Raw genomic sequence first — 23,315 nt, 5'->3', positions numbered from 1 at the left:
CCTACCCGGATAAAAAATACGTAAGGACAAAACAAAATACAAAAAAACAAAAATAAAGTTAGAGACCATTGCGATACAAACCAATAACCTCCGATGTCAAAAGAGCAACGTTGTATATGTGGCCAAGACGAATGACACCAGTGTAGTCTGGTGCAGTAAACAATTTGGGAGAACCGTTGATGTCAGAAAGCTACGAAAGCAAAAATTAAAAAATTCAACTTTGACATAATTTTCTTTTACCGAATTCGTTATCCACTTGAATCCAACGGCTGCATCTCGTCCACCGTCACAGACAAGCCCATCCACAATGAAATACATGAGAAAGGGTCCGTTGTCAATGACGACAGCAATGTGATGCAAACCGGTTACCATGAGAGCAGCCGTACAGGTCGAATCTGTTCCGTGAGAAGCCTCGTTTCCACTAGAATCTTTCATTCCCACAGTAATATTGTGATCAGCACCGACTACTACGTAAATTCCCTAACGAATGAGTGTAATGAATGCCAAGAGCTTCGTGCATACGCAAACCTGTCCCTCTGCGTTTCTTGAGTCAAGGAGCTTTTGACCTGGACTTGAGTTGGAATGACGCTCGATCCAGAGGTCAATTGTCACTCCTTGACGATACTTGTATTGCGAGAAGTCAGGAAGGCGCGGAGACGAAGTATACTAAAAAATGCATCTAAAAACGCATATATGTACTGTGGTCGTTAGGTACGTCTTCCGTTGAGTTGAATGTTGAGACTATTCCTTCAGTAGTCATTGGATTCAGTTTCACGGTCCGTTGTTGGAACAAAAGTTTGAGAAGATGAGGATCAATCTAAGTCATGTTTTAGTTCACGGATGGATCCTTGCAAGGGCAAACCACTAACCTGATGTACTCTTGCTGTCGTCTTCTGAGTTTCAGTTATATAAATCAACTCATCCTCTATGAAATCTAAAATTTTAAATAGCTTTACTCTAAAACGTTGACGAATCAAAGTGTCTTCTTGCCAGGATATCCGGGTCGACCGGATGGGTCTCTCTCATAAAGTATGATTTCCGGTTGAGACCATAGAATTCCATCTCCGCTCGAATTTAAAATTCCTGACGAGAGCCAGTAAGGATTTCTTGATGTAAAGCCTGCAATTGATTGCAGGAGTGAAAACAGCATCCACGTTTCATTAGCGTTGTACCTGTTTCACCGTTATTATAGTACAAGAGTAGATACATGCCATTGCTAAACTGCTTCATTGTTATAGGCCCTCTTGGATTTTTCAGATATAATCGCTATGAAATTTGTTGCTACAGTAGGCGTTTAGAGGTACATTGTGGTAATTACTTTTTGTGGTGTGCTATCCCAATACTCGGCAAAACTGGGAGGATTCCAGTGAGAAGCGTGCATTCCCGCCGGACTGCATGAAGCGCCCAAATAACCCTTCAAGAAAAATTATAAATTATTCAAATAAAGATTGTCTATTGAAAGTCACCTGCGTTGTTCTAAATACAGCGTAAAAGCCTCCAGTTGATAGAGGAAGTATGTGACCTTCTTCGGCTATGTTGGGATTTCCACCTGGCGGAGGAATACCATGGTCTCCTTCAGGTAGCAAATCCCATTTAATCTATGATACAGAAACGAATTGTCTCGTCAGTGTGAAGTAGATGCATTATATTGATATGCCTTCATTGGATCTTCCTCCGTCATTATGTTTTCTGATCTCATAAACCAGACCTGATTGTAAGTAAGAAATGCATCATTCGTGCGAAGATTTGATACCCACCTCCTCTGGTGGAGAGTATGGATATGTTCCAATTTTGGTAAACGAAAAGTACGCAATTCGATCGAGTGTCTTAGTCTGATCAACGGTCCACATTATTTTAACTGTACCATTCCATGTATTACTTGTGTCAATAGGAGTTGCCCTAGAACCGTTCAGTTACTACGTATTTTACTTAGACAAAGAATAAGTTCAAATTGCGCCAGAGGAGGAGAGTAGTCAATTTCAATAATATATGCAGTCACCTCTTCTGGTGCATTCTGAGGATAAATGCCTATTTTTGTGAACGAGAAATAGAGAATTCCCTCGTGAACTTTGGACTGATCAACAGTCCACATTATTTTCACTTTTCCAAGCCAACTATTACTTTCATCAATTGACGTAAGCCTGAACTACATGATTAGTGTCTACTACTCTATGACTCGCCACTGCATAATAAGTTAAAACAAATACACTAAGAACATTTGGGATACCTATATGGTACTTCGTAACGTTCAGACGACCAACTTTCTCCACCATCATCAGAATATCTCATAACTAAAATAAAAACTTCCATTTTTTCTCTTGTCCACAGATTAATTGTTACCAAAGTGTCCCAGTTCATCTGATCTGCTAATAGGCTTTCCCGATGGCAGCATCGTCACGTTATCCAAATTCATGTTATAGATGGCATAGATCCTACCTGGAAAAAGAGAATAATTTACACCCTAGTACCAGCAACAGTAACCACCTGCAGGTGTAATCAGTATAGTAGAATAAGAATTAGCGAGTGATGTATTGGGCTCCAAGGCCAGAGGATGGGACCAGGTCTTTCCTTTGTCCGAGCTGAACAAACTAAAATTTAGGCGTACAAAAAAATTAAGCCACTCTCCATGCAATTATCTCCTCCTTTTTCCAACCTCACAACGCGCTCTCCTTGTCCGCCTTCGTGCTGCGAGTCCTGAGTGATCGTGCAAACCCATCGTCTCGCGCGACTCGCGTCCACGACGCAGTAGGGCTGGTCCAAATAGCCAGAAACTAGCATTTCGCTGCCGTTAGACAAATAACGAGGATCCTGTGTTGGAGGCGAAGGGCTATCCGAGTAGCACGACGCACACAGAACGAGAACGAGACCGATAAGCAGCATTTTGGGCTAATGCAATGATTTACATTAGAAGGTCACGTCGCACGTGACCTAGGATCAATAACATGACGTTCAGACTTCTGCTGCTTCTGTTTCTCCTTTTCCTGACGAAACAACAGCAAGGAGCTGTGCTTCAAGTAACGTTTCTTATTACAGTCAACGACACTTGGTATCCCGAATCGTTCGGACGAAAATGCATAGCAACAGTGAAGACTCCGCCCCAGAAGCCCGGACAGCCGCGTAACGACACAAATACAATACAGATCGGCGAGTGCGATCACGGACCAATGACGTACCAAGTCGACAAGTCTGGAATGATTTCGCTCACATTCTACTCGTCTGTGATCGAGGACGCGTCGTCGCCGTCGTGCGACATCGCTTGGAATTACAGCTACGTCACACCAAAGCATCCTGGCCTAAAAGAGTCGCCGCTTCCGGGATGTTGGACTGCCGAATCGAGAGAAGGATTTCATATGACCTATTATTGGTTTTATGTGCTCGACTGGGTTATGGGGTAAATGTAAACAACCAACGTGCACAAAGCCCGGATAAAAATGGATCGCATTGGCGTAGATGACATCGCAGAGGTTCTCTTGACGCTGCTGCCCTCTTTTGTTGCACATTTTAAACGTCATCACGCAGATTCTAAAGAATCTTTATACGGCCAAGTCGTGGGACGAGCAGATGAGAGCGAACGCAGCTCTGTGCCGGTTGCAAAAGCCATTCGAGGCCTGGCAGATGGCCTTTGACTGTCTAAGTCACGAAACGGTAGGAAAAAAGCCTCGCTATGGAATTGCACGCACGCTCGTTTTCGCAGTCAGAAGAAATCCAATTCTACGGAGCGGGAACGATCTACGCGAAACTCCGCGATACGTGGTACATTCCTCACGAAAGTGAAACGATAAACAATGCATGGCAGTGTCCCCTTTTCACTGTAGGCCCGACGTGAAAGCGAATCCAGACTTCGCCGAGTCACTGAAAGTGAATCTATTCAAAGCTTTTACCGTCCTTGCTAAGCGTGGCAAGAGATTTCGAAGTGTCATGAACAAACTTGCCGACGATGTGAGAGCAGAGTAAATAAAGTCCAGAGCATCAAGTCTTGTGTAATTCTGTAGTTGGCTTTGCTGGTGCTGGTTCTGAGTCCCGATCAGTGGCAGCAATCTGTGCACTTCTGCTTGCAAATATTTAATGAAGCAATAGATTCTGTCGACGAACAGGTTACATAGAGTAATATTGTTATTGCTGTCAGTATTTACGTCATTTAGGACAAGCTGGCTGTTAGAAGGTCTGCAATGTCATTTCTTGCTTCTTTACCAGAAGAGGTTGAGTTCATTAATTGTAGTTATATGTGCCTTTTATTGAGGGAAGAAATCTAAATTTTAGTTCAGAAAGATGGGCAGTGAAAGAAAGTCTGCCTTGAGGCCAGTACTAGAAGAAGCAGCCTGTAGAGGTGAGGAGGTATTTCGACTTTATCTAAAGACGTCATTGCCTTCATTTATAGTCCTTTCCATTGCGGAATCTTCGTTGTATTTGGACGACCCTTCAGTTCGAGAAGAGGTGAGAACAGCGCCAACGCTCCTCACTCCTGTGACCTTCTCTACGATTCCTTAGATGGCACAATGTCTCGAGAAATGGGCTCAGTTTGGCTTGCCTGTGCCTCAAGCTCAACCGCTCTTACAGTATCTATTCAAGAGTGTGGCATCGTTGGACGACAACGTCTCGTCATCCGTGGACCTCTTGTTGGAAATTTTGTCACATCCAAACAACGAAAGGTATTTTTCCTCCTGATTATTATTATTATTTAGGTTGGATTGGAGATCTTTTTTTTTTAAAAAAAGATATCCTGACGCTTTCGCCGAGATAGCTCAGTTTGTTATGCAACTCCATCCAATGTTCGCCGAATTGAAACGAAACGAACAATTCGACACGTGCCACGGGATTGCTCGCTTGGTGACCCATTTTATTGAAGCCAACGCGACGTTTACGACCGCGTCTGCAGAAGGACACGATTTGATTTGTTTTCTTTTGGTAACGACAGCCATTTGCACTTGATTAGGAGTGAGGACGTTTCTTTCTTTTTTTCTGTAGGACATCACGGCCATGCCTGGTCATTATCCTGTTGACGAAAGGAGCAGCGATTTGGCAATAAATGCGTGGAATCGGATCATCGTTAGAGAGATAATATCTATTGTGCGCGTAATTATTACTATAACCTCGTAGGAGCGGTGGATGGAATTGTCACCTGAAGAGAAAGCGAAAATTGTTTCGACGTATGGCGACGTATTTCCTCTGCTATTGGAGGTCGTCAGGAGAAACTAATCAAATAATAATAGTTATTAATTTCTCGCTCTTTTTTCAGACTATTCACCGAAAACTGCTTATCTCGCCTGACTATCCATCGTGGGATGAAGGTGATAAGAGCAGTTATATAATTTCACGAGTGACGAGAGAATATTTTTACAGATTCTAAGCATAACTTTGACTTCTATAGGGCGGAACTGGGAGGCGTTCTTGTAGGCTCAACAGAAAGCGCTTGTATTTTTTCAATTTTTGTTCTAGAGCTATCTCCACGAGTTGCTCGGCGTTTGGTGCCTTCAAGAGATAGGTCACCGTTTCAGCGTAGTCGTCGCCGAACAGAGCGCAACTCCGTGGCAATCTCTCGAAGCCATCATTTTTCTATTGAAATCCGTTTCCGAGAGCATCGTCGACGAGGAAAGCGAGTTACTCGGCACGATTCTCGCACTTATCCCGCGCATTGTCTTTCACGAGAAAATCGCTTTTCAACTTCTTCTGGCGATTGGCTCATATTCGTGGTGGTTCGCCATGCATCCCGAATTTCTGACGGACATCGTATCCGTCATCGTCACTTGCTTGTTGAAGACTCGCGAGGCTTCGGAACGTTTGCTTAGAGTCGAGGCTGCCGCCTCTCTAGCTCTCGTCGACGTGGCGCGTGAATGTTCGACGCATCTAATTCCCATTCTGCCTGATCTTATTCGCGAGTGCTTGGTGTGATTGCGAGAATCCGAGTCGGTTTTTTTTATTTTTGATTCTTCCTAGGGTTTCGTGGACAGGCTCAATGGATCTAGTCGCATATTTGAGACTTTCTGCCTCATCATCGACGAATTGCCTGAAGAAGAGGCCAGTTCTTACCTTGAACAGATTTATACTCCGAGATTCGACAGTCTTCGGGCTCTGACAATGGTCGAAAACAATGTCCGAAGCTATTACTTCTCCTTTTTTTTCTCTGTACTACATCAATTTTTAGAAGACGAACGAGCATTATCGGTCTGTTGAAAAGGAGTTGGAACTTCTGACGTTGATGTTTAGAAATATGACACAGCCTCACGAGAAGACGGTCGGCGAAGAGGATGAGATAATTGACCGACTCTTTCTATTTCTGTTTCTGCGTAGGTGGCATCGCTGCTTATCAAAATCTGGCCACATTTTCTGGCTCTCGTTCGTCCGTGGCTATTTTACCCCAAGCCGAGCGAAGTAGGTCGTTTGGCGTGGGGATACGCTATGTTGTAAGTGGAATTATTTCTTAGTTGTTTACCGAGTGTATGAAAGTGGGAATCAGAGCCACTGGGGATCATTTTAGTCCCCTCGTCGAGCCCCTGTGCGAGTTGGTGATTTCGTCATTTTGCTGTCATGTCACTCATCCTCCCTACTTGCTGACAGCTGCTGCATCCGTATATTAGCGTGTCCGTTTTAAGGAAGCGAGTTCAATCGTTTCTGCAGGTTGTGACTGCGTTTGGTGACTATCCGCAGCACGTGCATATTCTCACGCATCTCTACAAAGAGTGCACTGCCGTGGGCTTAGCGATCTTTGGCGACGGTCTGTTCAATTATTGGACGTATCTTGCTAATACTATGCTGATAACGCGGTTTGCTTTAGCCCTGGAGAAAAACCCAGGCATTTGCAAGCACTTCATGACCTTGACTACGACTGTACGTAAAAATTGAAATTGTCGCGAAATTCATTTCTGTTCTCTTGTAGGCAATCAAATCTGCTCCTCGTATGGCGTTAAATTCGAGTGAAGATTGTCACAAGCTTGTTCAATGCGGTAATTGTGTTGGCCGGCAATTTATGACCTTTTCATCCCGAAATCTTTTTGGTGCGCGCACAGCCATTGCCGCTCTTCCGCATCCCGAAAAGGACGTCAAGCACTGGGCGAGTCTATATTTGGTAAAAACAGCGCCGCGGTATGCACTGGCGTGTGCACGCATATACACCCTTGTTCTTCTCGCAGAAGTTCTTTATTTCTGCCACGCCCGGGCGTCCGGAGGCCAGTCGTATTATTGAAATGAGTGCGAACGATTTGATGACTACTTTTCTACGGGTTTCAAAGAAAGGGAAACATGTTTTCTTTTTTCGATTTGTTTTCTTTGCAGAGTATTGGCGACAGTTCAACTAAATCTCATTTGTATCATTTGCGGCCAGTATTAACATCAATGAAAAGATTTTTCCCTGAACTTCTCGCATCTACAATGACAGTAATTCTAAGAGGGTTTAGGAGATTGTTGTTAATCTAAGGAATTGTTGTTTATTAGGCTCTTCTGAAGCAACCTGGATTTCCTTCGAATCACATCAAAGAAGAGGAAAAGGAAGCTTTTCTGCAAGAGCTTTTAAAGTAAGAGATTTCTCATTGCGTAACGAGGAGGCAATTACGTCCTTCAGGGGCGGAGTAAGTAGCCACAGTATTGGAAACCTCATCGAGGAGTTCAATAGGAAGTGCTCTGGCTGGTTGTCCCTTTCCTAAAAATGCATCTCGAATTCCAGCATATGGTCTGGTTTCTAAATAACGGTGTAAGTACTTACTCTACTCTAGACAAGGCTTACAATACGCGCGGACAAAATAAAATAACGTGGCGTTTATACTGAGAGAAACACGCAAACGGTCGCCTTAGTTTTGCAGACAAAAGTTGGCCAACTGCCATATCGTATACTAAACGTACTCGTATTCGTTCTTCTTGATGGCGCTTGCCAACCCACAGGCAAGTCCCATGCCTATCAACTATAGACAAGAGTCATTGATGGTTTCTATTGCAAGAATTTGCAAAGTTTACCTCTATGGCTGCCACGGTAGCAACAATAGCTCCGAAAATAGGCCAGTAACTGTCGACTGTGTCCACCGTTTTATCGTAACATCCCTAGAGAACCTAGTTAGAGCTTAACACGCATTTGGGCATATAAATTTTTATACAGATGAATGAACCGAAAAAGCGGTACTGTTGACGAGATTGCAGTCGACGACGTTTTGATCAGTGCAGCAACTGATTGGAACTTGGTTGATAATGATGGTGTAATTGACCTTCAGCCAGTCCTCCCAATGATGCGTACCGCAGCAGATGGGCTGCACGGAGTAAAGGGATAACACATACGCTGCACCTTTATTAACCGCCTCGTACCCATTTCTCCTGCATACTATTCCACGTTGACGTGACGGATTCGTCTGTCTCGTACTTGTACATTGAATCGAGCAATACGTTTTCTAACTTGTCTTTTACCTATATTAGAAATTATTTAGTGATGCTGACAGTTGGATTTCATACTTGGCTTTGATAGACGTAAATGATGACAGCTCCAGCGGTCGTAATAACGAACATGATTCCAAGAAAGACGCTGTACTATTATTGAACATAACGAATGTTTTTAGGCTCCTCGTTGACAACTAACTACTCACAGTGTAGAGACAGCAGCGATTGTCTAGAAGCGCCCCACAGCACCCGAAGAAAGCGATGACGAAAATGAGAACACCGATGGCTATTAGCAGGCCCGGACCTGCAAGCCAGGTTTGAGCAGAGTTCAATTCAAAGATGTCTCGGTATTTGATCTATTAGAGACCAAAAAAAACGAGATCAGCTTTTCACGAAACGTCGGTTAGAGTGCATGAGTCGGCGTACCAGTATCCAAGCTCCGAATCCTGTGATTGCTCCACCTGCGATCTGCAGCGGCGAGCTGAATCAAGGAAGTGGGATCGTAGACTACGCCGTGCTCACCCAAAACATTAAATTGAAGAGAAAGAGTAAGACCCTTATAATGGTCCAGCAAATTCCGATGTGGCTGGGGCTGTGGCTTGACATCTTTTTGTTGGTAAGTGAGTACTCTGAGACCCTCCCCGCGCGCGTTACCTCTCCGCAAGTAACGCGCGCGGGGAGGGTCTGGAGGCTAAGAGGCGTGTCTTCCACTGAAGAATCCCGTGACAGCTCGTGTCATACAGATTGTAAGATCTATTTTTAGATTGGGTCGTCACTTATTAAATTCCTTGCTTCCGACAATAGAGGATGGATGCGAGACAATGCGTGTGGAAAACCTTGACTACTAACTGAGATATCTGTCGTTTCAACTTTGACATTTCGATATGCACGGCTATTTCTAGAGCGGCAGAAGCTTCAGAATCTTGACCTCTCACCCTCTAATCAATTTGGAGCTCTTTTTTGCATTGGCTGATGCACGGATCTAATCAGGAAGGCTTCGGGCAGCGGACCTATTCTCAGACCAAAGACTCCGGCTATTGTTGGATTCAGTCCGCGCACATCCTAGAACGTCCTCGCTTTGTCGAACTGAAAGAACGAATAGCACCAACGAATCAAAGGTCAGTATATGCTTTCGGCGGCCGGGCGGCCAGCGTCACGGTGTTGCGTATTTCTACTACTATAGACGTGCTGACGCTAGCTTATGATGGAGAAAACACCGCTTTGCGCGGCTTTTCGCTTATCATTTCTTCTCTTCTCTGTGGCCAGTTCAAGTTTAGGTACCGTATTATAGAAAGCGTGCAAACAGAATGATGTCAGTCCACTTTTTAGCGTCTCGATGCGTTCCTCCCTGTGTTCTCTTACACGAAGTCTGTAAAGCGAATTTATGCGATTGCTCTCAAGGTTACTTTTATCTTGGCAACGAATGCATCAGAGGTATGCCTAGTTTCAAATGTCTGAAGCTAAATTATTATTTTCTGGCACGTGATTAGATCCTTGCCTGTCAAATCCTTGCCAGAACGACGGCATTTGCGCAAGACTTGGATCCAGCTTTACTTGTACATGTTTACCTGGTTTCGAAGGGCCAACGTGTGGTATCAATTCTGCCGGTCAGTAAAATCATATCATGATATGTTATCGGCAAATTTTATACTATAGAGGTTTGTGAAAATAATCAATGTCTAAATGGAGGCACTTGCAGGCGAGGCACGTGTGAGTGCACTGACGGTTTTAGAGGCGAACGGTGCGAAAGTGAGCCGAGACTAACATTCACGATAATCACATACTGACTGAGTTGCGTTTCTGTTTGCAGTCGAGTGTGCTTCTGTTCTCTTGGATATCTATTGGCCCAAGTGCCATTTGAATGGAACGTGCTCGTTCCTGTCAGCTAATAGAAGCATGTGCTCGTGTAACGCTCCCCACTTTATTGGCAATGGAACGCATTGCACGCTGGTACCAAACGACACTTCGACAGATGGGAGCACAAACGGTCAAACGTCGGGAGATGAACCGACAACGACAGAAGACGCCTGGACGGCAACGGTGAAGACAACGACAGGAGCTGTGACACCGACGACGACAAACGAAAAGACTACTCCGTCAACGCTGATAACCGTGACAGTGATCAAAGCCACGAATTTTACTATTGCAGAAGGTAGTATTATGGTCTAAAAAATTAGCACTTACATTGTCTGCAGACGACAGTTCTTTGAGCACTGAGTCCGACCGTGTTGGAAAGATTGTCGGAATCACGTTTGGAATCGCGATTGGCGTCGTTATTACGCTGATTTCTATTTTCCTCTGGCATCGGTATAGTCACGATGCATCTCAGCAGTTTACGCTGTTTATTGATGCATTTTAAGGAAAAAGAAGAAAGGACAAATGAATTTGAACTTGCCAACAGCAGAATTTTATACTAGTGAGTGAAACCTTACATAGATTCCCATCTCGACGACTGTCTGAGCAGGTCACGACTACGAGACTCTAAAATTCGGTTCTGCCAACAAGAAGGCTTGCTCAGACATTGTGGCAGAGGACAGCAAGCAAGTTAAGCTCGCTGCCGTCTATGAAACCATGAAACCCACTCCGGCACAGCTCAAGAACAATGGCACTAGTACGAACCTCGTGGGGGCGCTTCAATTTTTGTGGATTATTTCTCCTAGAGCACAAAAACATCTACGATGAACCTAAAGTGGCTTTTGCAAACGAATCAACACCCGAAGGTCACAGCGTTTCAAAATCTGGTGCTAAATCTTAAATTTGGAGTTTTTATAGTGAGGTATGACAAGCCAGCTGTAGTACCTTCTTCTTTTGTCTTGGAAAATGCAAACAGTAACTATATACAGGCAGATATATACACGAGATCTTTATCTACTATTGTTTTACAGATGGATATTATGCACCGGGTAGTAGAGCGAAATCCGGCTCTCAGCTGTCTGCCACTCAAAGCGGTAGTTTATTAATTAAGGCTTTATACATTTAATTTGATACTTTCATTTTTAGAGGACGGGTACGAATTGCCTATTCAATGCCGTTCTCCTAAGCACGACAAATCCTGAATGACTTGGGCTTAATTTGTTTTTTTTGTTTAGCGCGTAGCAAGGAGCTAAGCATTTTATTGCTCTTACGCTAGATTATTGGTACCTGCCAAATTAGTGATTAGGCGTGAGCATAGATCTCTGGTATGAGTGACGTCAGGTTCAACTTCTATCCGGGCGTCAGAAATGGTGCTCCTGCTGTTTCGACGATTTTCCAGCCAACGAAGCAATGCGGCGCTATTGTCGCGTCTCAATCTGAGGTGGTTGTACGAAAACCGAGACGAAGTTCTGGAGAACGCGAAGAAACGAAAAACGGCGATGTCGGACGTCTTCGAAACAGTGCGAACCCGTTTGAGAACAAACCAACGTCGCATTTTCAACTTTTAGATGACTTTGTACGAACGATATGCAAGCATAAGAAAAGAAATCGAGTCGAATCGCCAATCGAGACACATTGCAGCCGAAAAGACGAAAGGAGAAAAAGTAGAAGGGGGAGGGGCCACTATCAAAAGGGCTACACGCATTTCTTTGGCAAGGATTCTGAGAAGCGTCAACTGCTGCAAGTTGAAGGCAAAAGAATCAGAGAAACTATCGACTCACTTGAAGTGGGGGGATAGAATAAGATTTGCTTTTTTTCAAAGCAAACGTTGCTCTTTTGTTCCTGAAGAGTGCTCTTGATAAAGTCGCGGATGATCTGTGCATCAGAGCCGAACGCCTTCCTAACATGACTCATCCCGAGTCGGTGAGGAATTATAGGAGGGAGGAATCGATCAGAATTGTGTGCTTTAGCCAATTGGAGACGAGACGCAAGGAAATGCTGTTTACATTCACGGGGAAAAACCTGGTGCATATGGCCTCTGTTGGGATTACTATTGTTTAGACATTTTGCTGAAGAGTTTGATTTTACTCCAAAGGATCATTTTGATCTCTGCAAGAGCTTGGACATTGTAGACTTTGCGTAAGGCACTCTATCGATAGCTCGATACATTGTCTTATTCTTCTGATTATTAGGTCTGCTAGTCAAGTAGCTGGCCCTAGCTTTTATTATCTCAAAGGAGCTGCAGCTTTGCTTGAACTTGCCTTAGTGCAGTGGGCAGTGAATAAGTTAATTTCTAAGGTCAATTGAGTGATGCTGAGACACAGACATCACTTGATGTACTAATGCACAGGGTTTTGCCATCATAGCAACTCCTGATGTGATCAAGGAAAACGTCATGGTAGGAGTCTTTCACCGCTTTTGGCACTTCGAGACTTTGTTGTAAAGGCTGGTTGCGGTTTTCATCCGAAAGGGGAAAATACCCAGGTTACTCTCGAGTGTTTAACGCCGTACGCTTTCTCATGTTTTGCAGATATATCATTTAGACTCTCGTCACGGAGATTTATGTATGACTGGCACAGCCGAAGTTCCTCTTGCAGGTGTGCTTCGTTTTTGTTTCTGTAAACGGCATTAGTCACCCATTGTAGGCATGTTTATGGGGAAATGTTTGGTCAAGCGAGATCTGCCCAAAAAGTACGCTCATCTTAATTGAGAAAATGTTTACTACTTCATCTCTTTTTCTAGGTTAGCGGCATATGGAAGGTGCTTTAGAGCAGAAGCCGGTAAGTTCTCTGAGGATTATTGAGCCAAGTATAGCAAACCTTGTAGGGGGCCGTGGCCAGTCGGCTAGGGGTCTCTACAGAGTTCATCAATTTACAAAGGCAAAGGCAAAGGTTTTGTTTCTTCTACAAACACGTTGCTGTTCTAGGTCGAAATGTTTGGCGTGACGTCAAATGAAGGGGAAGGAGAAAGCAATGCAATCTTGGACGAGTTTGTCAACATTCAAGAAGAGATGTACGATGAGCTTGGGCTTCATTATCGGTACGTAACGTGCACGCTGTCCTTTGCATTGAGTCACTATTTGTTTGTCTTAGAATAGTTGATATGGCAAGTGAAGATTTAGGAGCGTCGGCATACAGGAAATATGATCTCGAAGCTTGGATGCCTGGCAGGGAACAATATGGAGAGGTACGGATAGATTGGAGCGTCATATTTCTGGCTTATAATTATTTTTTAAAAGCTTTGTAGTGCATCAAATTGCACTGACTATCAGGCAAGACGTCTGGACATCAGATATGAACAGAATATAGGAAGAGGCAAGAGAAAATTTGTTCATACAGTATGGTTTAGCTTGATTTCTCATTTCACGAATGACGTCGATTTTTTAAAGGTTAATGGTACTGCCTGTGCTGTACCGAGAACAATTCTAGCAATATTGGAAACATTTCAACAGAAAGTACAAAAATTCGTTGTCTATCGTGTTAAAGCATTAATTTCTTTTCTAGAACGGCTCAATTGCGATTCCTAAAGTGTTGCAAGAATACTTAGGCGGTATGCAAAGCATAGAAATTGAATAAATTAAAAATAGCGTGGTTGGGCGCACGCTAGTAAAAAATGGCCGAAAGGAGCCCCACGAAGGAAAGCGACGTCGTTGATGCGTCGAGCGGTCGGCAAGGCATTTCGGAAGCAACGCGGAAGCGATTCGAAGGCCTTCGAAAGAGACGAGCCGAAGAAAGTCGAATAATCGCGGAGACGCGCGACAAACGGCGACGAAAAAGAAAGAGAAAGCCGAATCGAACCGAATCGCCGTCAGAAGGCGCGACGACAGCGAACGAAGAGTGGAAAATCGTTCAGGACAAATTGAATTTTCACGAAAAATTCGAGAAACTCGACGAAGAGAAGAGCGGCTTGGAGAAGAAGATAGACGAAGCGATTGAAGCGGGAAATTTCGCCGTGGCCGACGAACGCAGCGACGAATTGTCTCGACGAGATTTCGCCGTCAAATTGACGAAAGCATTCGACTGGCGTCACGAGGAGAAAAAGAGAAAGGAAGCGGAGGCGGAGAAACGAGCAAAGAGCTATCGAAAGAGAAAGTTCTATTGGGGATTCGATGTCAAGGAGAAGTGGGAGAGAAAGAGCAATATGTGAGAGAGTAAGTAACGCTAATGGGGCGAAAAAATGTCGTTTGTTCTCCTACTTCAATCCCATTTCGTCGGCCTCCTTCTCGAGATTCTGCAATCGTTTTTCAAGGGAATTCATTCTGTTGTTGAACAAGTCAATAGCCTGCGAGGACACAACGTTGATTCTGCTTTAAATCGAGTCTCTTGATCTCACTGATACTCCTTTGTCTCCTCTATCTCCTCTTTCTCCTCGACTTCCTTGTCGGCCTTTTTCACCTGCAGATGAACTGTCAGTTTATGGTCCTCCAATTGAATAACATACCAAACTGGCCAATTTCGCCATTCACTCCAAATCTTCCAGGCTCTCCTGCTTCTCCTTTATGACCAGGTTGTCCTGGTGTGCCCATACGTCCTTGTTTTCCCATCGACCCAGAAAACCCTGTGGGTCCATTTGGTCCTGGCTCTCCTGGGATTCCTGGCAAGCCAGGAATTCCTCTCTTTTTCCCCAACTAAGGCATACAAAGGGCGTTGATTATATTATAGACTATTTGTCTTTTGAAGCGCATGCAGGGTCCTGCTGCAGAGATCAAAGGCACGCGCCCGCTCCAAGAAGGCGACTCACTTCGGGAATGTCTTTCTCCAACAGATTCCTTGCTGTTTTTAGAGCTCTTTCGTACTTATCACAATGCACTGACTTGCAGTCTAACAGATTGAAACAGGCGTTGACCATCTATGCTAACAATACGGAACCACACCCACCGTGCCCTTCCTCTGCAGTCTTCGCCCCATTGAGAAAAAGAAGACGCTTTTTAGTTTTGAATACTGGGCTCTGTACTGTACCTCTTGACTAAACGTTGCCAGGACGAGGGATAGAGTAATAGCGATAGCCGCCTTCATTTTTCGAAAAGACGACTCCGAATCAAACGTCGTCGTGAGTCAGATTTCGGGAAAGGTAGCAGCGTGTATGAGGATGCGCGCGACGCTGGCTGCGTTTAGTCGACCTCCTTTGCGATCAATGCGATGTCTCTTCGCGTGAGCTGTGATTCGATTAGCGTTGCCACATCCCAAGTGCGTGGTTCGCGCGAAACAATGGGGGGAAAGAACCACAGACATAACAACGTGAAAACGAACTTAACGCGTACAACGAATGAAACGAAAAGAAAAGAAATGCAAAGCAATTCTAAAATATTTACTACGATAAACTACTGTCAGTCCAAAAGACGATCTGAACCCGATGCGCAGTCAGAACTCGTAGATGTCTCATCTTTCAATTTTCCCTCTAGTTCGGCAATCCTTGCCTCCAACATCGCCAATGTTGCCTGAGCATCGACGCACGGTTTGCAACTTTGATTCTGCTCAAGAACTTCAAAGACTGCGGTCGAGAATAGCGTCTATATATTCTAACCAATTTGCCATCGCTTCCCTTCGCCCCGTCGCGACCGCGTTCTCCTTTGTCACCGCGTGGGCCACGCGGACCCATGGGGCCTGGTTCGCCAGGCACGCCATCTGCACCGTTTTTCCCGTTCATACCGAGCAAACCAGGCGAGCCGGGAGAGCCAGGGGAGCCGATCGGACCGGGCACGCCGGGGAACCCGGGCAATCCAGGCTCTCCAGGCGATCCGTCAGAGCCCGGCCGTCCTGGTTGACATGGTGCAGCCTTGAACTTCTAAGCACCGTGACAAAACGTTTCTGTTTGCGAAGAAATTAGCTGTGTATCTGAATCTCACATCGACTTTCTTTTGGAGTTTTTCGACTGTGTTCGCCGTCATGCGGAGGGTGTTGCACGTGTAGCATTCTGTACAAGACTATTAGTAGGCGAAAGCGTTGTTTGTAGTCAATTGCCTTTTTTACAGACAATTCCATCGCACTGCGACTCTTCCTGCGAATGAAAGGCGGATCGATCGCGTGAGTCCGCCACCGGGAGGCGGAGCGCCCACCCTTGTATTGTTACGGTACCTCGACTTGCGCGACGACCAACGAAGATAGGACGAGAAGTAAAACGCTCTTTGTATACCACATTGCGGACGTCGACTACAAGTCTAAAGAACGCACAGCGAAGTTGTCTATGCGAGTCCCGCCTACTAATTAGCGCGGAAGAAAGATACACATATGCGCTATCTCTTACCTGAAGAGCAAGGCGAACGAGATATGCTGTATCCTTCTCTTTCCAAGTGTCTGTGAAACCGTGCCTGCGCAAGGTCTCTAATTCAGTTATTCAGTTAGGCAAAGGCAATGGATAAATACACTTTGTTCTATCGTAGCGTGCTTTGGTTTCGTGTCCAAGCAACCGCTCAACATGGCAGCCGGTTCCGTTTGTGCACCCACGGTCGTTCCCCTGCGCCTTCCCACTCGCAGCAAGCAATCGATCGACGCATCGACGCCAATCGAACTTCGAACGGGTAAGAAAGGGCGACGTTTGCTCGCACGCAGATCTGGATCTGGAATTTGAATTCAGAAACGCAAGGAACCGACATCTATTACACAGTGAACGGCACAAAGCCTCAACCATTTCAAAAACTGGGCGAAAAACACACGTACGCGTACAAGCGTCCGTTCAGCCTTCTCCCAGGCAAGCAAACAGTCAAAGCAATAGCCATACAGAAGTATATAGACTCGGAGGAGGAGACAATTAGTATTGCCGCTTATAAACGTTTTGTAGGGATCCTTTTCGAGAGTCTTCAATCGTAACAAAGACGTTCATTGTTTCTGCTGCCAGAAATGATAACCTCACGCCGCCACAGTCGCGGAGTCAAACGTTTTTCGACGACGATGACGACGACGACGACGACGTCAGCAGCGATGGCAACAAATTTAGTAGTCTTTTGCTACAGCCAGCCGAGAGCAAGCTGAATCGAACAGGCCCAAAATATCTCACCACTCGACTTGGTCCTCTGCCCAGACAACCGGTTATTTAATTAACCACGAATGCGGAAAATTCAAATGAAATAGCAACGTTTTATTTAAAAAAGGTATCTGGCGGGAATTCTGCTCGTCCTGCATCGTCGAGGGCAGAGGCGCAGAAACTTCTCAAGCAAACGGACTTTCTCAAGTATGAAAACCAAGACAATCAATGTTCTTTTGTCCAAGCAGCGTTTCCCTCTTCTCAGATGCGTTCAATGCTTTTCTCCTCGTCCCGCCGATCCGTACGCTCGCTTTTGTCCCGGTTGCGGTTCGCCAGTTCCGCCTCTACCGTCGGCAAGACAACTTCCTCCCCGGTCGGGAGAAGTGCGTTCGAATGCATTGAGCTATTAGGAATTTTTTTTATAAAAACGTATTTATTAGATGGGAACGTGTCTTTACTGTCATTCGTCCGTTCCGCTGTCGGCGCCGGCGTGTCTCACCTGTGAAGCTCCAATCCCGCCTCAGCTGAGACCTCAAGCGATAAGAAAACTTCAGGTAAAATACACAAAAGAATATCCCTCATAATGATTTGAATTCATTTTTCAGGCCAAGTTGCTGTGCACTCGGTGTAGCACAGTCAATCCGCCTGAAATGCAGTTCTGCGTCACGTGTGAAGCTCGTCTTCAGGACGATGCCGCAGAAGTAGATACGACACTTATAAATTCATTTATCGTCATGCGACTGACTCTATAGAATCCTGACGGGATAGCTTCGCCTGAACCACCGCCACCTCCAAGTCAAAGAACGACGAAGTGCACGAAATGTGGAAGACAAATTGCTCGCAACGCTCGATTCTGCGACTGGTGTGGCACCACCAAAGTCTGTGTCCACGGCCCATAAAAGCATCTTTATATAGTACGTTATTTTATATTTAGCCTGTAGTGCGTTCTAGCCAGCCCGTGGCGTGCAAAAAGTGTTCAGCGAGCAATCAGCCTAGTGCTCAATTTTGCAGCTCGTGTGGGAGTGGAATTGAATCTCGTCCGGTTTCTCCCACCGCATCGGAAGACGTACGCAGTTGTCATTGAATTTATTTATCAATTTTTTTATGGTAAAATAGGCTGCTCCGCCGCCGCCTGTCGCTTCTCCTTCGAAAGAAGTTCGCACTCAGGGAACGCAAACGCAGGGTCTCTTCTTCAAGTCGTCGCGCGCTTTGGAAGCCGAAACGAAGGCGGCCGTCGAGGCGAAGATGCAAAGCGAGGCGGCAAAAGATCGCAGGCTCACGCTGACGACGTTCAGTCCAGGAAGAGGTTTATTAATTAAAAGGAATAAAATGAGACGGGGAGAGAAACAGCTGGTGCTTGTATATAGGCTATTGGAGACAGCAGATAGATCACGTGTGTTCTCACGTCAAAGCTTATACGCAAAATTCTCTAGAATTTCAAAAGCTTTTAGGTCAACCTCAAATGGGAAAAGTACTTCAGTCATTTGACGTGTTGATCATTAATTATTTATTTAATTAATTAAGCTGCGAGCTGCAACGATTCATAATGATGGGGAGGAAGTGACGCTTACATTGGCGTTTCCACTCAAAGGGGCTAGAGCCGAAAGGGTTGCAACGTCAACTCCTCTACTGCAAAGTAACGTGTGACCTAATTCTGATAATGTAGAAAAGATTTGCTCTTTTAGCTTCTCAGAGTCTTCTTAGTACTCTGAGCGAGAGCGGCGGATACAATTTTCGGAACGCTAGTCTTCTCAATTTAGGTAAAGGAAATGCCACAGCTCGGATTTTTAAATTAAATGTTGCGCGGTTTTAGTTAGTCAGAAAGAGGGCGAGACTTCTCTGCCTCTCAACGACACAAAGGCTCTGAGGAAGAAGAAGAGCAAGAGCAAGAGAAAGGGAATTACGAAAATGTCAGCGGAAAATCAAATGCTTTTTCAAGAAGTCGGAGTATCAGGAAAGGGACGAGTGGAGATTGTCCAAGGACTTCTTGACGACGATGTACTCACGCATGTTCAATTGATAAGGTTTTTGATTAATTTTAAATTTAGGGTAGCAATGCAAATATATGCAACAAAGATGGCCTGGGTCTTTTGGCTGTCGCATGCCTTGCTGGCCGTTTGGACTGTATTCAAGTCTTAGTTGACAAAGGAGCTGATGTGAATATGAAAATGAGGTGCGTCGTTATAAAAGGGCATTCTTGTTCTGATATGAATTAATGGTGATCAGGAAAGGGAATACGGCTTTGCACGAATGCGTTTTGGCTGGGCCACGTACCATAAAAAGTATCGAAGTTTTGCTTGGGTATGAGCCGTTTTTTTGGACTCCATTTTTGCGCTATTGGTCTTTATTTCAGTTGCAGTGCAAGTGCAGACGTACTGAATGATGCTGGAGAAAAACCATATGATATTGCAATTAGAAAGGGCTACGAAGAAATCGAAAAGTGTCTCATGACAAACGTCGGAATTAGTTTATTAGGAAAAATGACGAAGCCGAATATGACTTTATAAAAACACGGGGCTATTGATAGAATTTAGGAAACACACACCTTTGCAGAGTAGGTTTTCGGTATGTAAACAGGGTGACGTCGCTACGGGACTTCGCGCTTGGAAATGAAGGTTCTCCAGCATCCTAAGCGAAAAAGGCGGAAGAAAAGTAGACTTGACGTCGCTAGGTAAATACTGAGATTGGAAAAGGCGGCCTACAGCTCACGGCGTTCATAACAGGGCCAGAAAAGTTCAGCGGCGGCGAGCAGCCGAACCAGCAAAGTCCTCCCAACGACAGTTGCCTTCTGCACGATCAAGCCAAGCTGATTCGAATGAACAAGTCGATAGAGGACATTCGAAGGCAGCTCGCCAGTGCACAAGTCCATATTTCAGTTCTTCTGGCGTCGAAGAGAGAGGAGAACGAGTGCCTCGTCACTTGACACTGAACTATGTTCCACCTAAGTCACCTTTTAGTCTTATCCAAGAGCAGCTTTTTCACGATCCGTGGAAGCTTCTGATTGCGACCGTATTTCTCAATAAGACGGCCGGCAGCAAGGCGATACCTGTGCTGTGGCAATTTCTCAAGGAGTATCCATCGCCGGAGTGCGTTCGGGAAGGAAGCCTGCATAAAATGGCGGAAATTCTGCACTCGCTTGGGCTCCATCACAAGAGAGCGGAGATAATAAAGAGATTTTCAGGTCTGACGAGCGCTGCATTGGATAGTCAATTTTACTCTGTAAATGTTTAGAAGAGTACGTGACCAAGATGTGGGAGTATCCAATTGAGTTGTATGGCATTGGAAAGTATGGAAACGACTCGTACAGGATTTTCTGTTGTGGTGAATGGAAAGAGGTATTTTATGGAACGTATGCGTGTGCGAGAGGATCTATGATTTTGAGCAGGTTAGCCCTTCAGATCACAAGCTGAATGACTACCATAAATGGCTGGCCAAAAACTCAGGTCTAGAAGACGAAAGTGTTTTATTTTAAAGAAGAGACTCGCCCTTCTAAGTGACATTGACCAAAACAGAAGTAAGTAAAAAGTTTTCGTTAGAGAGCTTGCATGAGAATGGAGGTGAGCTCATCATCAGTCAAAACAATGCTGTTGCCTTTCATACTAGAACTTTTGCTCGCTTTCTCCACAACAATAGGGACGTCTTCTTTCTTTAGTCCGTACGTCGATAGCGGCGGAACATTCAAGACGTCGCACAGCTGCTGAATCCACGTCACGGCGTTGTGACTCTTGGCAAACGGATCCCCGGTAATGATTCTCGCCGCTTCGTCGTATTTCGCCAACAGAGGACTATCAGGATCCCTCGCCGACAGCGCCTTCACATTGGAAGTGATGACAAAGGGAAGAAGACGAGCACAGACGGCACCGTGAGGAGCATCGGCACAGTATCCACCCAAAACCCCTGGGAACGGATTAAAAGGTGAGCAATTCTCCTAGAACCTCATAACAATTACCTGCAAATCCATGGACTGCGCCTAGTTTGGAATTGGCTAGTGCAAGTCCTCCCATTAGACTGCAGAGGCACATGCCCTGTCGCGCATCAACGTCCTGCCCGTTTTCGAACGCTCGTCTCAGTGACTGAGCACCGTGACGGATGCCCTCGCGAGCAATGGCATCCGTCAACGGATTCGCGAGTTTAGATACAAAGGGTTCCAAGCACTGGGGGGAAAGAAACAATTGCTACAAAAATCTGATTTCCCTCATATATAATTCACCTGAGTAAATGCGTCTAATCCCGTGCTAGCCGTCACGTTGGGCGGCACGCTGACTGTGAGCAAAGGATCGATAATAGCGGCAGTCGGCAACATGTACGGACTGCGAACGCTCGCCTTGACGCGATGCTCAGGCGACGACAGAACGGAGTTCTTCGTCACTTCGGCGCCCGTGCCGGCCGTCGTTGGTATGGCAACGAACGGGAGGCCGGGTTTGGTGATCTTTTGACCGCGACCGACGACTTCCATGTAGTCGAGCGGTTCGCCGCCGTTTGTGACGAGAACGGCGATTAGTTTGCCGACGTCGATCGCCGAACCGCCGCCGATTGCGATTACTGAGTCGCATGCGTTCGATTTGGCGCGATCGAGACCGCGCGTCGCCGTCTCGACGCTCGGCTCGCCGTGCACTTCGAATATGATCGGACCTTGGGGAGGAATTACATAGGCTACTGCCGGCAAAATGACCGGGCTTCGGATTACCTTGGAGATGTTGCAGGACGGTCGCGTAGCGGGCCGCTTTGCCTGTTACGACGAGCGGCCGCTTCGATTGTAAAGAATCGATCAGCTTTGGGAGCTCCGTAGCCGTATTGGAACCGAAAATTATCCTCGTAGCGGTAGCGAACTCGAACTGAGCCATATTTGGGAGGAAACGAGCGTACGCTACCCAGTCGACGAACACGAAGCCGTTCCGCTTTGCGATTGCTCTCGAAAGCGTCGTTCGCATGGCCTTCGCCGCTGTAGTAGTCTATCGTTATCCGCGCTCACGCGTTTCGGCGGGAAGTCTTCATTTGTCTCGTTTTCACTGCCACTTACAACTTCTGCACGAGGAAACCCTTAGAGAGTGAAATGTAAACGTTAATTGTAGTTCGCATACACGTGTACAGTAGTCGAAGATCCGCCATTGTTCCTTGAGGTGCCAAAACCTGCCTCGTGGAGAGAACGTGCAGATCACGTGTAAAATTCGCGCGAATTTGTCTGCCAACCAGCGACTCGTTGCCTTGGTGAATTGATCACAGTGAGGTCACCAGCGGATGTTGCACCATCTTCCATATAAAAGCGACTGGAGCACGCCCAATCTTCAGTCTTGCTAAAGGGTGGGGGATGCCAACGGGCTGAACCCTTGAGGCTGATCGTGAGCTGGGAAAGCTGGTTGTTGGTCATCAAAGCGTTTAACGTCTTCTTGTCGATCCTCACTGAAACTGCTAGGCACAGTGGATGGGCGTCGCTTTGCGGCGCTAAGATCGGCACTGGGGGTCAAAAGGGTCGTGGACGGCTTTAGTTGCGAAGTCAGGCGTTCCGCGTTAAAGCCGAGTGGGCGTCTGGCTAAGGTTTGCCACTTACTGCCAAAGAAACGTGTGGGGGCCCAGTGTCTCGTGGTATTTCCTCACTCGGATTAGTAACTTATACCCGAAAGATGACCCGACCCCCAGGACAATAAACGCTGACCCTCAATCGGTGGACTCGGCAATCGTTTCGTAAGTCCTCTCCTGACACGGTAGGCTCGCTTCCTATCTAAGCGAAAGTCTACGGCCTCTCTGGGGCCCCGGTACGACGCGGTCGGGGGGACGGTGTGGGAGAGCCGTTCTCGATCCAGGCCGTACCGGTCGTGTTCGGGCTGTTGAAGCAAGGTCTCGCTTCCAAAATTTTTGGGCCACTGACTGCGTTCGAACCTCCACGTGGTGTGGCCTGGTTAATGCCGATGCGAACGCATCGCAAAAAGGTACGTACACGGACAGATTGAACAGATTTTATCCCTTCTTTTTTTAGGTACAGTACTCTTTTCTTGATTGAAGCGCGTGAAGAAGACTCAAGAGGAATTAGATATGTACATTTTTTGCATGATTGAACGTTTGTTTGCGTATATGCACGATTTTCTCTGTATCGGTCGATCTTTTTGAACGCGCGGGTCATGCTCAAAAATAAAACCACATCCCGTACC

The 23,315-nt window shown here is 45.9% G+C and overlaps 8 protein-coding genes across 11 annotated transcripts; 4 read left to right on the top strand and 4 right to left on the bottom strand.

The window, feature by feature from the left end:
• Window positions 1–10: 10 nt before the first annotated feature.
• LOC136189541 (uncharacterized) lies at window positions 11–3,283 on the bottom strand. Of its 3 annotated transcripts, XM_065977542.1 has the most exons (16): window positions 2,904–3,283; window positions 2,654–2,827; window positions 2,485–2,588; window positions 2,341–2,436; window positions 2,228–2,291; window positions 1,758–1,899; window positions 1,658–1,708; window positions 1,467–1,598; window positions 1,319–1,414; window positions 1,173–1,266; window positions 991–1,119; window positions 870–934; window positions 716–817; window positions 529–666; window positions 241–480; window positions 11–190 (listed from the first exon to the last, which is right to left on the bottom strand). In XM_065977542.1, the coding sequence occupies exons 1-16, from the start codon at window positions 2,942–2,944 to the stop codon at window positions 59–61; spliced, it is 1,800 nt and encodes a 599-aa protein (XP_065833614.1). In that variant the 5' UTR covers window positions 2,945–3,283; the 3' UTR covers window positions 11–58. The 3 variants fall into 3 exon arrangements, with proteins under 3 accessions (XP_065833614.1, XP_065833613.1, XP_065833612.1); XM_065977541.1 differs by lacking the exon at window positions 1,758–1,899 and adding an exon at window positions 2,000–2,141 and having other exon boundaries at window positions 2,654–3,283; XM_065977540.1 differs by having other exon boundaries at window positions 2,654–3,283.
• Window positions 3,284–3,302: 19 nt separating this feature from the next.
• Window positions 3,303–7,753, top strand: LOC136189529 (importin-13-like). Its single transcript, XM_065977521.1, has 27 exons — window positions 3,303–3,464; window positions 3,520–3,645; window positions 3,695–3,753; window positions 3,816–3,939; window positions 3,993–4,094; window positions 4,143–4,199; window positions 4,261–4,327; window positions 4,379–4,434; window positions 4,489–4,649; window positions 4,716–4,905; window positions 4,966–5,046; window positions 5,098–5,178; window positions 5,237–5,288; window positions 5,341–5,390; window positions 5,437–5,883; window positions 5,935–6,090; window positions 6,143–6,232; window positions 6,289–6,369; window positions 6,423–6,566; window positions 6,616–6,712; window positions 6,773–6,825; window positions 6,875–6,941; window positions 7,005–7,063; window positions 7,128–7,217; window positions 7,270–7,371; window positions 7,429–7,508; window positions 7,556–7,753. Exons 1-27 carry the CDS (start codon window positions 3,432–3,434, stop codon window positions 7,635–7,637), a joined length of 2,787 nt encoding a protein of 928 aa, XP_065833593.1. The 5' UTR covers window positions 3,303–3,431; the 3' UTR covers window positions 7,638–7,753.
• LOC136189565 (leukocyte surface antigen CD53-like) lies at window positions 7,652–8,993 on the bottom strand. The gene is made up of 8 exons (XM_065977571.1): window positions 8,878–8,993; window positions 8,782–8,823; window positions 8,562–8,711; window positions 8,431–8,505; window positions 8,287–8,385; window positions 8,082–8,231; window positions 7,945–8,028; window positions 7,652–7,892 (listed from the first exon to the last, which is right to left on the bottom strand). Exons 1-8 carry the CDS (start codon window positions 8,959–8,961, stop codon window positions 7,824–7,826), a joined length of 753 nt encoding a protein of 250 aa, XP_065833643.1. The 5' UTR covers window positions 8,962–8,993; the 3' UTR covers window positions 7,652–7,823.
• A 229-nt stretch (window positions 8,994–9,222) lies between these two features.
• On the top strand, window positions 9,223–11,425 carry LOC136189555 (uncharacterized). Its single transcript, XM_065977557.1, has 13 exons — window positions 9,223–9,473; window positions 9,539–9,632; window positions 9,685–9,789; window positions 9,846–9,962; window positions 10,012–10,104; window positions 10,166–10,507; window positions 10,551–10,662; window positions 10,716–10,771; window positions 10,820–10,966; window positions 11,016–11,075; window positions 11,128–11,184; window positions 11,241–11,303; window positions 11,356–11,425. Exons 2-13 carry the CDS (start codon window positions 9,557–9,559, stop codon window positions 11,409–11,411), a joined length of 1,284 nt encoding a protein of 427 aa, XP_065833629.1. The 5' UTR covers window positions 9,223–9,473; window positions 9,539–9,556; the 3' UTR covers window positions 11,412–11,425.
• Window positions 11,426–11,475: 50 nt separating this feature from the next.
• LOC136189553 (serine--tRNA ligase-like) lies at window positions 11,476–14,000 on the top strand. Its single transcript, XM_065977555.1, has 20 exons — window positions 11,476–11,517; window positions 11,575–11,729; window positions 11,778–11,873; window positions 11,927–11,995; window positions 12,058–12,132; window positions 12,180–12,234; window positions 12,285–12,348; window positions 12,402–12,507; window positions 12,560–12,607; window positions 12,655–12,693; window positions 12,740–12,806; window positions 12,855–12,900; window positions 12,952–12,989; window positions 13,036–13,088; window positions 13,136–13,248; window positions 13,302–13,395; window positions 13,448–13,546; window positions 13,598–13,663; window positions 13,713–13,758; window positions 13,816–14,000. Exons 2-20 carry the CDS (start codon window positions 11,577–11,579, stop codon window positions 13,860–13,862), a joined length of 1,374 nt encoding a protein of 457 aa, XP_065833627.1. The 5' UTR covers window positions 11,476–11,517; window positions 11,575–11,576; the 3' UTR covers window positions 13,863–14,000.
• A 286-nt stretch (window positions 14,001–14,286) lies between these two features.
• LOC136189571 (collagen alpha-1(XXII) chain-like) lies at window positions 14,287–16,557 on the bottom strand. Of its 2 annotated transcripts, XR_010670411.1 has the most exons (11): window positions 16,453–16,557; window positions 16,284–16,366; window positions 16,170–16,206; window positions 16,055–16,122; window positions 15,733–15,993; window positions 15,168–15,679; window positions 15,087–15,105; window positions 14,950–15,029; window positions 14,650–14,836; window positions 14,542–14,603; window positions 14,287–14,490 (listed from the first exon to the last, which is right to left on the bottom strand). XR_010670411.1 is itself a non-coding variant. In XM_065977578.1 (6 exons), exons 1-6 carry the CDS (start codon window positions 15,222–15,224, stop codon window positions 14,401–14,403), a joined length of 495 nt encoding a protein of 164 aa, XP_065833650.1. In that variant the 5' UTR covers window positions 15,225–15,364; the 3' UTR covers window positions 14,287–14,400. The 2 variants fall into 2 exon arrangements, 1 of the variants encoding a protein (XP_065833650.1); XM_065977578.1 differs by lacking the exons at window positions 15,733–15,993; window positions 16,055–16,122; window positions 16,170–16,206; window positions 16,284–16,366; window positions 16,453–16,557 and having other exon boundaries at window positions 15,168–15,364.
• On the top strand, window positions 15,971–19,765 carry LOC136189534 (double zinc ribbon and ankyrin repeat-containing protein 1-like). The gene is made up of 18 exons (XM_065977528.1): window positions 15,971–16,525; window positions 16,589–16,726; window positions 16,783–16,930; window positions 16,987–17,233; window positions 17,297–17,376; window positions 17,435–17,552; window positions 17,610–17,723; window positions 17,775–17,870; window positions 17,922–18,047; window positions 18,104–18,235; window positions 18,286–18,475; window positions 18,537–18,640; window positions 18,694–18,805; window positions 18,855–18,929; window positions 18,983–19,167; window positions 19,218–19,342; window positions 19,396–19,470; window positions 19,523–19,765. The coding sequence occupies exons 2-18, from the start codon at window positions 16,624–16,626 to the stop codon at window positions 19,674–19,676; spliced, it is 2,184 nt and encodes a 727-aa protein (XP_065833600.1). The 5' UTR covers window positions 15,971–16,525; window positions 16,589–16,623; the 3' UTR covers window positions 19,677–19,765.
• Window positions 19,766–20,615: 850 nt separating this feature from the next.
• LOC136189556 (uncharacterized) lies at window positions 20,616–22,132 on the bottom strand. Its single transcript, XM_065977558.1, has 4 exons — window positions 21,857–22,132; window positions 21,380–21,801; window positions 21,119–21,323; window positions 20,616–21,066 (listed from the first exon to the last, which is right to left on the bottom strand). Exons 1-4 carry the CDS (start codon window positions 22,098–22,100, stop codon window positions 20,702–20,704), a joined length of 1,236 nt encoding a protein of 411 aa, XP_065833630.1. The 5' UTR covers window positions 22,101–22,132; the 3' UTR covers window positions 20,616–20,701.
• Window positions 22,133–23,315: the final 1,183 nt, after the last annotated feature.

Source organism: Oscarella lobularis, chromosome 7, assembly GCF_947507565.1.
Source record: "Oscarella lobularis chromosome 7, ooOscLobu1.1, whole genome shotgun sequence".
NCBI classification, from domain to species: Eukaryota; Metazoa; Porifera; class Homoscleromorpha; order Homosclerophorida; family Oscarellidae; genus Oscarella; species Oscarella lobularis.
Note: the sequence above shows the minus strand (reverse complement) of the source record. Positions and strands in the feature narration are given on the sequence as shown.

Coding starts and splice junctions, on each gene's coding strand:
- LOC136189565 (XM_065977571.1), bottom strand. CDS start 8,961: ATGTCAAGCCACAGCCCCAGCCACATCGGAATTTGCTGGACCATTATA. Junction 8,232..8,286: donor ATAGTATGCAGGAGAAATGG/GTACGAGGCGGT, acceptor TACTCCGTGCAG/CCCATCTGCTGCGGTACGCA. Junction 7,893..7,944: donor CTACCGTGGCAGCCATAGAG/GTAAACTTTGCA, acceptor TCTTGTCTATAG/TTGATAGGCATGGGACTTGC.
- LOC136189529 (XM_065977521.1), top strand. CDS start 3,432: ATGGATCGCATTGGCGTAGATGACATCGCAGAG. Junction 3,940..3,992: donor TGAACAAACTTGCCGACGAT/GTGAGAGCAGAG, acceptor GTAATTCTGTAG/TTGGCTTTGCTGGTGCTGGT. Junction 4,200..4,260: donor TTGCTTCTTTACCAGAAGAG/GTTGAGTTCATT, acceptor TCTAAATTTTAG/TTCAGAAAGATGGGCAGTGA.
- LOC136189553 (XM_065977555.1), top strand. CDS start 11,577: ATGGTGCTCCTGCTGTTTCGACGATTTTCCAGCCAACGAAGCAATGCG. Junction 12,235..12,284: donor CATTCACGGGGAAAAACCTG/GTGCATATGGCC, acceptor ATTTTGCTGAAG/AGTTTGATTTTACTCCAAAG. Junction 13,249..13,301: donor GAGCTTGGGCTTCATTATCG/GTACGTAACGTG, acceptor TGTTTGTCTTAG/AATAGTTGATATGGCAAGTG.
- LOC136189541 (XM_065977541.1), bottom strand. CDS start 2,880: ATGCTGCTTATCGGTCTCGTTCTCGTTCTGTGTGCGTCGTGCTACTCG. Junction 2,437..2,484: donor TATACTGATTACACCTGCAG/GTGGTTACTGTT, acceptor CTCTTTTTCCAG/GTAGGATCTATGCCATCTAT. Junction 2,292..2,340: donor AGATGAACTGGGACACTTTG/GTAACAATTAAT, acceptor TTTTTATTTTAG/TTATGAGATATTCTGATGAT.
- LOC136189556 (XM_065977558.1), bottom strand. CDS start 22,100: ATGCGAACGACGCTTTCGAGAGCAATCGCAAAGCGGAACGGCTTCGTG. Junction 21,802..21,856: donor CGTCCTGCAACATCTCCAAG/GTAATCCGAAGC, acceptor TTCCTCCCCAAG/GTCCGATCATATTCGAAGTG. Junction 21,324..21,379: donor GATTAGACGCATTTACTCAG/GTGAATTATATA, acceptor CTTTCCCCCCAG/TGCTTGGAACCCTTTGTATC.
- LOC136189534 (XM_065977528.1), top strand. CDS start 16,624: ATGGCAGCCGGTTCCGTTTGTGCACCCACGGTCGTTCCCCTGCGCCTT. Junction 17,724..17,774: donor AAGCGATAAGAAAACTTCAG/GTAAAATACACA, acceptor TTCATTTTTCAG/GCCAAGTTGCTGTGCACTCG. Junction 19,168..19,217: donor AAGGACTTCTTGACGACGAT/GTACTCACGCAT, acceptor TTTTAAATTTAG/GGTAGCAATGCAAATATATG.
- LOC136189555 (XM_065977557.1), top strand. CDS start 9,557: ATGATGGAGAAAACACCGCTTTGCGCGGCTTTTCGCTTATCATTTCTT. Junction 10,967..11,015: donor GCTCAAGAACAATGGCACTA/GTACGAACCTCG, acceptor TATTTCTCCTAG/AGCACAAAAACATCTACGAT. Junction 11,304..11,355: donor GCTGTCTGCCACTCAAAGCG/GTAGTTTATTAA, acceptor TTTCATTTTTAG/AGGACGGGTACGAATTGCCT.
- LOC136189571 (XM_065977578.1), bottom strand. CDS start 15,224: ATGAAGGCGGCTATCGCTATTACTCTATCCCTCGTCCTGGCAACGTTT. Junction 14,837..14,949: donor TGGAGAAAGACATTCCCGAA/GTGAGTCGCCTT, acceptor TGTATGCCTTAG/TTGGGGAAAAAGAGAGGAAT. Junction 14,604..14,649: donor TGGCGAAATTGGCCAGTTTG/GTATGTTATTCA, acceptor GTTCATCTGCAG/GTGAAAAAGGCCGACAAGGA.